The 10,440-nt window shown below is 41.4% G+C and overlaps 1 protein-coding gene across 1 annotated transcript in view; it reads left to right on the plus strand.

Moving 5' to 3' along the window:
• The window catches only part of SLC5A1 (solute carrier family 5 member 1), a 48,242-nt gene extending 39,337 nt beyond the window's left edge, over window positions 1-8,905 (plus strand). Inside the window, exons 12-15 of the mRNA XM_070762309.1 lie at window positions 3,630-3,798; window positions 4,186-4,401; window positions 6,399-6,501; window positions 8,114-8,905. Coding sequence (XP_070618410.1) covers window positions 3,630-3,798; window positions 4,186-4,401; window positions 6,399-6,501; window positions 8,114-8,325 — 700 coding nt within the window. The 3' untranslated portion in view covers window positions 8,326-8,905. The remainder of the gene's footprint in view (window positions 1-3,629; window positions 3,799-4,185; window positions 4,402-6,398; window positions 6,502-8,113) is intronic.
• The last annotated feature ends 1,535 nt before the right edge of the window (window positions 8,906-10,440 follow it).

Here is a 10,440-nt window from a genome sequence, read left to right on the forward strand (position 1 = left end):
TGGATCTGCTTTATCTGATCTTTCATCTCGCCCATATCAGCTTTCATTTGAGCCATCTCCACTTTAAATTCTGCCAAGTCAGCTTTTATGGCTTCTCTTTGTTGTGTTGCCTCCTCCTTTATGGCTTCTCTTTGTTGTGTTGCCTCCTCCTTTATGGCCTCTCTTTGTTGAGTGGCATCTTCTTGTGATTTGACCATAAAGTCCTTCAAAGCATTCAAAGTCTCATGTATAGTTGCAAGATTGGACTGCATTGTTTTGTCTTTGTCTTTGTCTTTGGTAGACATGGTTAGCACTTGATGCGAAGGAGAAGAATGCGGTGACACTTGTGGAGATAGGGTAGTTGGTGTTGTTTGTTTCTTTGTTGTTTTAACAAGAGTTGAGGTGTGGGACATTATCAAATTAGAATCCACTATTTCAAATTTTAAGGTTAGTTTCAATTTTATATATAGTGAAAAGGAAAAGAAATTACTATAAATTCCAAATCTATTCAATATATTTTGTTTCCCTTATAATATGACTATACCAATTCAATAGCAATTCAATTAATAACAGAGTTCAAAAGAAGAAGAGAAAAAAAAATATTATTGTTTAGTGCCACAGGGAAAAAAAAAAAAAAAAAAAACAAGTATTAGCCTTTTCAAGTAAAAGGAGGACAGAAAATAAAAGAAGAGAAGGAATATCAACTATATATAGAAGACAAAAGAAAGAAAAGAAAAAAAAAATTTTGGAGGAAAAAACTTTGGGAGGAGGGGAGAAAAGGGGAAAAAGTAAAGTAAAAAAAATTGTTCAAAAAGAAAAAGAAGGAGGGTGGTATTTTAGTTCAACTATTTAGAATAGAGCAGGAACCCAAGGTTTATTAACAATGCATGTAGTTCAAACCAAACTTCTTCTAGTAATAGAAATGTAAGGAAGAAAGTCAAAGAAAAATCAGGGGAAAAAAAACCCAGATAGTTATTCAAAGACACAATAACAGTATTGTATACTTAAGTTCTTCTTATAGATCCTGTAATTTTGCTAGGAAGTAGAAATGAAAATCCAAATCTCAAAGGGTAAAGTTATATTTGATTTCAATTCAAAATTCAAGGAGTAAAGCAATTCCAAAGCTTGCTTGTGTTCAAGATGGAGTCAGTTTATTTTCCAAATTCAAGACAGGAACAAAGAACAAAGAAAGAGATCCCAAGATGGAGTCAAGTTAATTTTCGTGCAGCAGGCAGATGTTAAACCAAGGAGTTCTCAGCAAATAATCCAAAGGGTGTCAGCAAATAGTCCAAAAGGCTCAGCAAGTATTCCAAATAGGTTAATCCAACAATAAGTAATCCAAAAAAGAAGTGATTTCAATCTCTTCTAGATTCCATTTAATTCATGATTATTAAGTTATTCATGTTGTGAAAATAGGCAGCAAGAGAAAAAAAAAAGGCAGCAAGACTGTGTTCCTCCGCTTCAAAAATTAAGTCCAGAAGATTATGATTTTAAAAGTCTATCAAGAACAAATTCTGATCATCACTAGAAATTTCCTTTAGCAGTTAAAATTTCCTAAATAGTCATGTCAAATTTAAACTATTTTGTTAAAGCATAAAGTCAGAAAATTATTTTGTAGATTCCCAAGTTCACGTTCAAAATGGAAAAGTAAAAGTGAAGAGAAAAAAAAATTAGGTCCGGCTGTTATTTGCGGATGGGTTTAAACAAGAAAAAACTTTCACTTTTGCCCTGGGAAAAAAAAAACTTTCACTTAAAAGTTTTACGATCTTCTGACTTAAAGACGAAACACAATAGAGATTTTTACCTTAAGTCCTTTCTCTGCTATATTCTTTTTCTATGTAGATGTAGATATTTTTACTTTCGCTTCTTTGCTTTTATTCTTCCCGCTGAGTGAGGGGAGAAAGCGCTGGCCGGTCCTCTTAAGCAAAGAGGAGCGGTTCTCCCGTCTCCGAAGCTGCGGGGCGAACCGCTGCCTCTGGAGTCCTGGCGATGGGTCCTCGGGCAGAGGAGAGCCCCCTGTTCATGGATCGGGCCATCCGGGCCCGATCCGATCGCAAATGCGACCTTCGGAGGGGGTAGAAGAGATTCGCCTGGCAGAGCCCTGCCAGACACGTCTCGCCGCGATCTCCACCAAACCGGAAGCCCATTTTATCTCCTAGTTAAGGTCTTAAAATTTTAAAAATAAAATTTAAAAATTTTATTCTGAGAGAGTAACAATGAAAAAGTTTGCAAGCCAGTAAGAGCTGGGAACATCATTAGCAGCTGGAAAGAAACTTACTCAGAGCAAGTGAGAGTAATAAAACAAACCCTGCAAGTAGAGTAGGTAGAGCAGTTAGAAGAATCCCTGCAAAGACTTTGGGCTTAGAGAACATTCTTCTTTGCAGAGAGTAACAATGAAAGAGCTTGGGTACATTAATAGCACCTGGTTAGGGCTGGAAAGAAATATCTGGAGCAAGGAATACTGGCAGAGAGTAACAATGAAAGAGCTTGGGTACATTAATAGCACCTGGTTAGGGCTGGAAAGAAATATCTGGAGCAAGGAATACTGGCAGAGAGTAACAATGAAAGAGCTTGCAAGCCAGTAAGACCTGGTTAGGGCTGGAAAGAAACTTACTCAGAGCAAGTTAGAGCAATTAAACAAAAACCCTGCAAAGACTTAGGGCTTGGAAAACATTCTTCGCAGAGAGTAACAGTGAAAGAGCCTGCAAGGTGAGAGCTGGGAAGATTGTTAGTAACTAGTTAGGGCTGGAAAAAAAAAGCTACATTCAGAGTATAAGATGCATCAGCCTCTTTTAGGGAAGAAAAAGGTGCATCTTGTACACCGAAAAACATGGTAAGTCCTCAGGTTCTCGGAGAAGGGCGACATATAAATCCAATCAATCAAGCATCCTATCTAAAGTCTACAAAGACCTAACACTGGCAGTTCTGCAGCGCCCCCTGTAGGGCACCTGGCTTAATTGAAGGCACACCTTGCAGAGCAAGAAGGATGATAAATTTTGCCAAAGGAGCTGATTGACGGGAGCGACAACCCACCAAGTTGATCTGACTGTTTATTGAAATTTAGGTGTATCTGCCCTTTTAAAAAGGGGAGGGGGGCTGCAGGGATGGTCAAAAAAGTCAAACCCCTATTTTCTCTGTGTGTTGCAGATACAAAATGGGCTTCATTTGCTCTTCCTGCTGTTTTCCTTTTTCAATTAACAATTAATTCAATTGCAATTAAACTGCAATTCACTAAATAAGACATTTCTCTCTTTTTAAATGGTGTTGTTTCTGTTTTTTGTTTTCTTTTTTTGTCTCTTTTTTGACTTGCTTGTTATTATTAGTACTATTATTATGATTATATATATTGTAAGTTATTTTTGTAAACACATTGCGTAAGTAGCTTTTTTAAAATAATAAAATTTATTTTTTTAAAAAAAAAAGACAAAAAAGAAATAAATAAACTATATTGGTAGAAGGAAAAAAGCAGAAACCAGAAACATGCAAAGTGCACCTTTTCAGCCATGTAAACCTAGCAGCTGCCCCTGAAACAAATGTAGATAAGCAGGACTCGGATCCCTTGGCCGGGGTGGTCCTTGGGCAACATTGGGGTTCATAGACTGAGTCAGCATCCCCCAAGGCCTCTCTCTGCCTTCTCCTCCCCCCCCCAGGCTGTTCATCCTGTGCCTGATTGGCATCAGCATCGCCTGGGTGCCCGTCATCCAGTCTGCGCAGAGCGGGCAGCTCTTTGACTACATCCAATCCATCACCAGCTACCTGGGTCCACCCATTGCTGCTGTCTTCTTCCTAGCCATCTTCTGCAAGAGAGTCAATGAGCAGGTGAGCAGCCGCCCCTCGGTTGGAGGCGGGGGTGGGGGTGGTCAGCCTCTGGCCAAACCCTGCTCTTTTCTTAACAGCTGATCGGCACCCATTCACCTAGCTACCCAGCCTGAGGGGGGGAGGGGGGCGACCCAGGGAGGAGAGCGCAGGAAACGCGAAATCAAATTGTCACCCCAGAGAGCAACACTGGTGAGGTTGTAAGTCGAGGACTTAACAGTTCACTTGAACGAGGATGATCATTCAAGCCTGTCCCACCTGATCACATATCCGGCAAGCCACTCCTACCCAGTCACGTGACCATTGAGCCACACCCACAAAATAAGCCGCACCCACACTTCCCATTACTGGGAAGAGGTCCTCCTAACGGCGTTCTGTTGTCTTTTACAGGGCGCTTTCTGGGGTCTGATTTTGGGGCTGCTCATTGGGCTGTCTCGGATGTTTGCAGAATTTGCCTATGGAACCGGCAGCTGTGCTGTGCCCAGTGAATGCCCAGCGATCATCTGCAAAGTGCACTATCTCTACTTCGCCATCATCCTTTTCGCTATCTCTCTCATCGTCATTTTGGTCGTCTCCTTCCTGACCAAGCCAATTGATGATGTCCATGTAAGCAACACCCTATCTCCTCCTGGTCCTCCCCACCTCCTTCCTCTCTTCCCTGCCCTCACTGAGACTTTGGCCAGACGTAAAGAAATACCTGTAAGAACATAAGAGCCTAAGAAGAGCCCTGCTGAATCGGGCCAAAGCCCATCGATCCAGCGTTCTGTGTCACACAGTGCCCCCTCAATTGTCTATGGGGATTTTGAGCAGAAAGAGAAGGCAAAACCCTCCCTTTCCCTTGACCCCCAACAAATGGTCCTCAAGGGAGTCCTGCCTGCCTCAACTCAAAGAGAGAGAGGAAGGAAGGAAGGAAGGAAGGAAGGGGGGAGGGAGGGAGGGAGGGAAGGAAGGAAGGAAGGAAGGAAGGAAGGAAGGAAGGAAGGAGAAAGACAGAGAGACATAATAACATAAGAAGAGCTCTGCTGAATCATTCTGTGTCCCACAGTGGCCCACCAATTGTCCATGGGGATCTTGAGCAGAAAGAGAAGGCAAGACCATCCCTTTCCCTCGACCCCCAACAAATGGAACCCAAGAGAACCCTTCCTGCCTCAACCAACACTTGGACATCCCTTTCAATAACCACCTATGAAACACTTGGCATCCATGAATCTGTCTAAGCCTGCCTTGAAGCTCTCCAGGCTGACAGCTGTCACGACCTCTTCTGGAAGTTAATTCCATCAACCAAGGACCCTCTGAGTGAAGAACTATTTCCCTTTATTTGTCCTCACTTTCTTACTTATGAGCTTTAGGGAGGGCCCCCTCGTCCTAGTATTGTGTGATAGAGAAAATAATTTTTCTCTATCCACCTTTTCTATCCCATGCATGATTTTATACACTTCGATCAAGTCACTTCTTCAACGACGTCTTTCAAGGCTGAAGAGACTGAGAGATGTGCGTACAGGGGCTGGCCAAGTCTCTCTCCAACCGAGCCTCTCATGAATGCCCTCCATGGATCAGGAGAAGAGGAAGTGCTGTTTTCCCTCACACCCACCTCCGAGGCAGCCACCCCTCAGGCTCAGCCGAAGCGAAAGGCAGCCGGGTGGGAGGAAGCTGCTTTGAAGCCATGCTAGAAAGGATGTTTCCTAAGGGCGCATCTCCCCAGTTCTGTCTTGTTGGGAAGCTCAACACTGAATGAGCCGTTATGTAATGCGTTGTGTTGTGGAGTGCCAGTGAGTAGGAGCAGCGGAGTTACTAGGGCCCTTCTGAGCCAAGGCTGGGGTCTCGCCTTGACCTCGTCCAAGGTCATTTTGTTCTGTCGAGCTCTCTGGTAGAATCCTCCCAAAAAATGCACAGATACAATTTAAGACACACACACGTTTGAAAATTCAAAACAGTGTTTTTTATACCGAAAATGCAAATAAACAGAGCACTCTTTTGGTATAGCAAAGAGCACTTGTCTCCAAACAAATTGGTAATTTGTACAAGTCCCTTATCAGTTCTGTGATACTTAGCTTGCAGCTGTGAGGCAATTCACAGTCCTTTTTCTTTCACAAAGTGAAACACACTTTGCTCTGGGTTAGTTTCAAAGCGGGGGGAAATCAGCACACAAAAGGTTAAAATCAGCAAAGCAGTCATGAAACACAATGATCAGATAATCCTCCACAATGGCCAAACCCACAGGCTGCTATTTATAGCAGCCTCACTAATTACCACAGCCCCACCCAACCACAGGTGGCCTCATTTTCTTTGATAATAATCTCTCAGTTGTTGTTGCCTATGCATTGCTCTCCACATGCGCGGCTGTATCATTAACTCTTGTTCTGAATCCAAGGATAATTGATCTCCTTCTGAGCTGTCTGCCACACTCTCCTCCTCCCTGTCACTCATGTCTTCTTGGTCATAGGAGCCTTCATCAGCAGATTCTACCAGGGGCAAAACAGGCCTGCAGCATGTGGATGTCTCCCCCACATCCACAGTCCTTGGGGCAGGAACAGGGCCAGAGGTAACCACAACACATTTCAACTGCTCTGCTTGATTGTTGTGACTTTTTCTTTCCTGAACAGCTTTATCGCCTTTGCTGGAGTTTGCGCAACAGTAAACAGCAACGTGTCGATCTGGACGCAGCGGAGATGGTGCAAGGAGTGGAGGACTATGAGGAAGAGCCAGGTGAGGTCACATTTATCGTGAAATGTTGAGTTGCTTAAAACCCTGTTGTTCTCCTCGGCTCCTTTTAGACCCAAAACGAAATTGTAAAAAATTGTAAAAACATTTTCCCTCCATATCTGAAACTTGAAATTATATGACTTTGTCTCATTTGAGGGGTTCTTTCTAAGGGCTTTTTTTTTGGTTGTTTAGTTTTTGCTGGGCAAAAATACTTACACTTGTACTCCTCCAGGTCCTTTTAGACCCAGAGTAAAAAAAATGTTGGTTTTAGGTACTAGAAGTGGGGGTTTTTAAAATACTTTTTTCACTAGTATACTAATTTGAACATTTCGGAACATAATGAAATGAAAAATGAAATGAAAAAATTGATACTTATTTGTTTATTTTGCTCAGAAAAGGGCCTCCCCTCCACCAGGCTAATCTATCTATAAATTTATTTATTTATTTATTTATTCAATTTTTTATGCCGCCCTTCTCCTTAGAATCAGGGCGGCTTACAACATGTTAGCAATAGAACTTTTTTTAACAGAGCCAGCCTTTTGCCCCCACAATCCGGGTCCTCATTGAAATTGAAAAAATTGCACACAGCCGGAGCAAAATAAACAAATAAGCATTAATTTTTTCATTTCATTTTTCATTTCATTGTGTTCAGAAATGTTCAACTCATGAAAAATGTATTCAAAAAAACACTTCCAGTATCTACAACCAACCTTTTTTTACTCTGGGTCTAAAAGGACCCAAGGACCAATGGCGTACAGTAAATGCGAGGAGAACAGCAGGGTTAAGTCTAGGAGAGAACAGACTGGACCTCTGTCTGACCTAGATATCAGAAGAAATAATTTTGGCCATGATGCCAGCAAACTTCCTAGGGCCAGTGGGGTGACAGCTGCTCATTAGAGACTGATCACTTTTTGGAAAAATCAAATTTAGGTTGGGATGCAAACAAACAAACAAACAAAATGTCAGGAGGGATTTTGATGGCCCTCAAGAAGACTGAATAGTTCAAATATGTGTTTCTCTCCATGCTAGCTAAGGATTTTGCAGCAGCTATTCAGAGTGTGAATAGCCTGAATTGCTAATTTTTGCACCTTCAAATCCCTTTCTCAAACTTGAAAATGAATGTAGTCATTTAAAAAAAAATTTAAATGGAGAAAATCCTAGTTTGTAGTGGAATCCAGATTTTGCAGGGGAGATATGGAGAGCTTGAGTGGGTGTCATTAAATTGCCTTGAGCCACCTCAGTAAATAAAATAGAAGCAGCAAATGAGGAAGTGGGAGAGATAGGAATCTTATAAATAATATTATATTATTATATGGCAATAATGATACACTTTTGAACCAATTTTGTGTACTGGTTAAAGCGCAAGGCTAGAAAGGGGAGGACTCTGAGTTCTGGTTTTGCCTTGGCCACAAAGCCACCGAGTGACCTTGGGCCAGTAACTTTCCGTCAGTCCTAGGAAAGTTGTTGAACCTCGAGGCGATGAGGGCATGAGCGACTGTGGGACATGCAACAAAATGAATGAGAACAGGGTGGTGGAGCCTCAGGAGGATGTTCTGGGTACGAAGAGGGTCAGTTTGGCTGCCACCTCTAACAGCTGTCCATGTTGTCCTTGCAGCCCCAGAGAAAGAGACCAATTGTTGCAAGAAAGCCTACAACTGGTTCTGCGGCTTGGAACAGAGGGGCCCCAAGCTGAGCAAGGAAGAAGAGGAGGCCCTGCAGCACAAGTTGACGGACACATCGGAGGAACCCCTGTGGAGGCGCGTGGTCAACATCAACGGCATCATCCTGCTGTCGGTGGCCGTCTTCTGCCATGGGTTTTTTGCCTAAGTCAAAAATGAAGTTGTCGATTGCTCAATTGCACTGTGGCGTCGTAATCTGTAAAGTGCACCTTCTCCGACCTGAAACTCATTTTTCAGGAGAATCATTTCACTCATCCAGTTGACTGAAAACCTGACCGACTGTGAATGCCGTTGATTGGGGGTGGGTGGGTCTGCAGGCTCTCCTCAAAGGGGACCATCCTCCAATGTCTTCAATCCCTGGTTTTGGATTGTGTTACCAAAGAGTGTGTGTTTGAGAAATTCAGCTTTCCAGTTATTTTTCCCCTTTTTGGTTTTTTTAGTGTATGATTTTGCACAGGAAAAGTGCGTCAGTTCAGCTGCCTTAGTAGTTGACTTTAATATTGTTTTGGAGGCAGAGTCTTCTAATCTTGCCCGTCGTTATTCAAGACTCGCGCAGAACTGTTTCTACCTGTGTTAACTTTGGAGCTGGAAGCATCTGAATCGAATTGTTAATGCCTAGTTCAGTTAGAATCAGCTTGAAGTGGGACCAGGCATGCTGAAGTTGTTATCCTCCTTTGCAGTTTGGATTTACTGAATAACTGTAAATATATATATATATTTAAAAATGACTGTGTCTTGTTGAAAAAACAAACAAACTGAAGCCGAACTCTTGCTTTGTCCCTTGACACCCAGATATCTATTGAAAGCCTGCAGACCAGGCCATCGCATCTCTTTCCGCCAGGGGCCTTTTCTTTTTTTCCCTTTTTTCCTTTTGAAAAATACTTCATTAGTTATTTACATTAAAAAAAGGGTATAAACAATACAACAGTACAACATTTACAAAGTGCATAAAATTACATAATTATTCATGCATAGGAAGCCATAGGAAAAAAAAGGAAAAAAGAAAAAGAGTGAGAAGATAGGGGGGATAACAACATACATATATACATTAAAGACAGAATAAAGCATTGTGCTTTATACATGAGTTATTTTGGTATCAGAGGTTAATATTTGCACCTGCTAAATTTCAGGCTAATTGTTTTATGCAGCATATTCATTTATAACATTAGACTTTTCCCCCTCTTATTTATTATTACATATATATAAATAAATAAATAAATAAATATAGTATCTTGTTAATTTATCCCTTTTCAGTAACTGGGAGAAAGCAGGGAGGGTGACGCTACAGGTGTCAGGCCCTGGTTGACTTTAAGATCGCCTTGGAGAAAGCAGCTTTCGACTTAGGAGCCACTGGGGGTTGGGGGAAAGATCAGAAGCAACGTGAGAAAATATTATTTGACTGAAAGAGCGGTAGATGCTTGGAACAAACTTCCAGCAGACGTGGTTGGTCAATCCACAGGAACTGAATTTAAACATGCCTGGAATAAGCATAGATCCATCCTAAGATAAAATACAGGAAATAGTCTAAGGGCAGACTAGATGAACCATGAAGTCTTTTTCTGCCATCAATCTTCTATGTTTCTGTGTTTCTATGGGGGCAGGGGGGCATTCTGGGATCAAGAACCTTCTCAGCCACAGCCTCACCTCAACCTTCTGAAACTCTTGACAAGAAGAAGACTGGGACTCCCTATAGGTGGTACTTGCCCCCTCAAAGACTTGCTAAGATTTATCCCAAGCTTAAAAATACCTGTTGGAAATGCAAGAATTTTCTGGGAGTCCTGCTCTAAAATCCAAAGTATATGGAAAACCACACATAAGTGGCTCACAGAAATTGTGGAAGAGGAAATTGAATATTCTCCAGAAAGCATGCTTTTAAGAATCTGGAATCTTGATTTTGGTTCTTGGTTTTAGTTTCTGTATTGTGCATTTAAAAATAAAAATATTTTTTTAAAAAATAATCTGGAAACGACACTATCCCAGGCAAAAGTTATATCTTATGATGCATATTATTACTTTACTGCAGTCAGAATTTCAATAGCACAAATGTGGAAAAAAGAACAAATCCCATCTGAAAATTTGATTATCGAGAAAAATATATAGATGCGCTGAAATGGATGAAATGACAAACGCAATCGAAGGAGTAAGAATCAAAGAAACCAAAGAGATATGGCAAAAATGGTATGAATGGATCCGCAACCAAAACTAAATATATCAATACAAAAAAGAAAAAAAGCATAGGTGTACACATAGAAGATTTAAATAT

Source organism: Erythrolamprus reginae, chromosome 10 (assembly GCF_031021105.1).
Source record: "Erythrolamprus reginae isolate rEryReg1 chromosome 10, rEryReg1.hap1, whole genome shotgun sequence".
Lineage (NCBI taxonomy): Eukaryota > Metazoa > Chordata > Lepidosauria > Squamata > Dipsadidae > Erythrolamprus > Erythrolamprus reginae.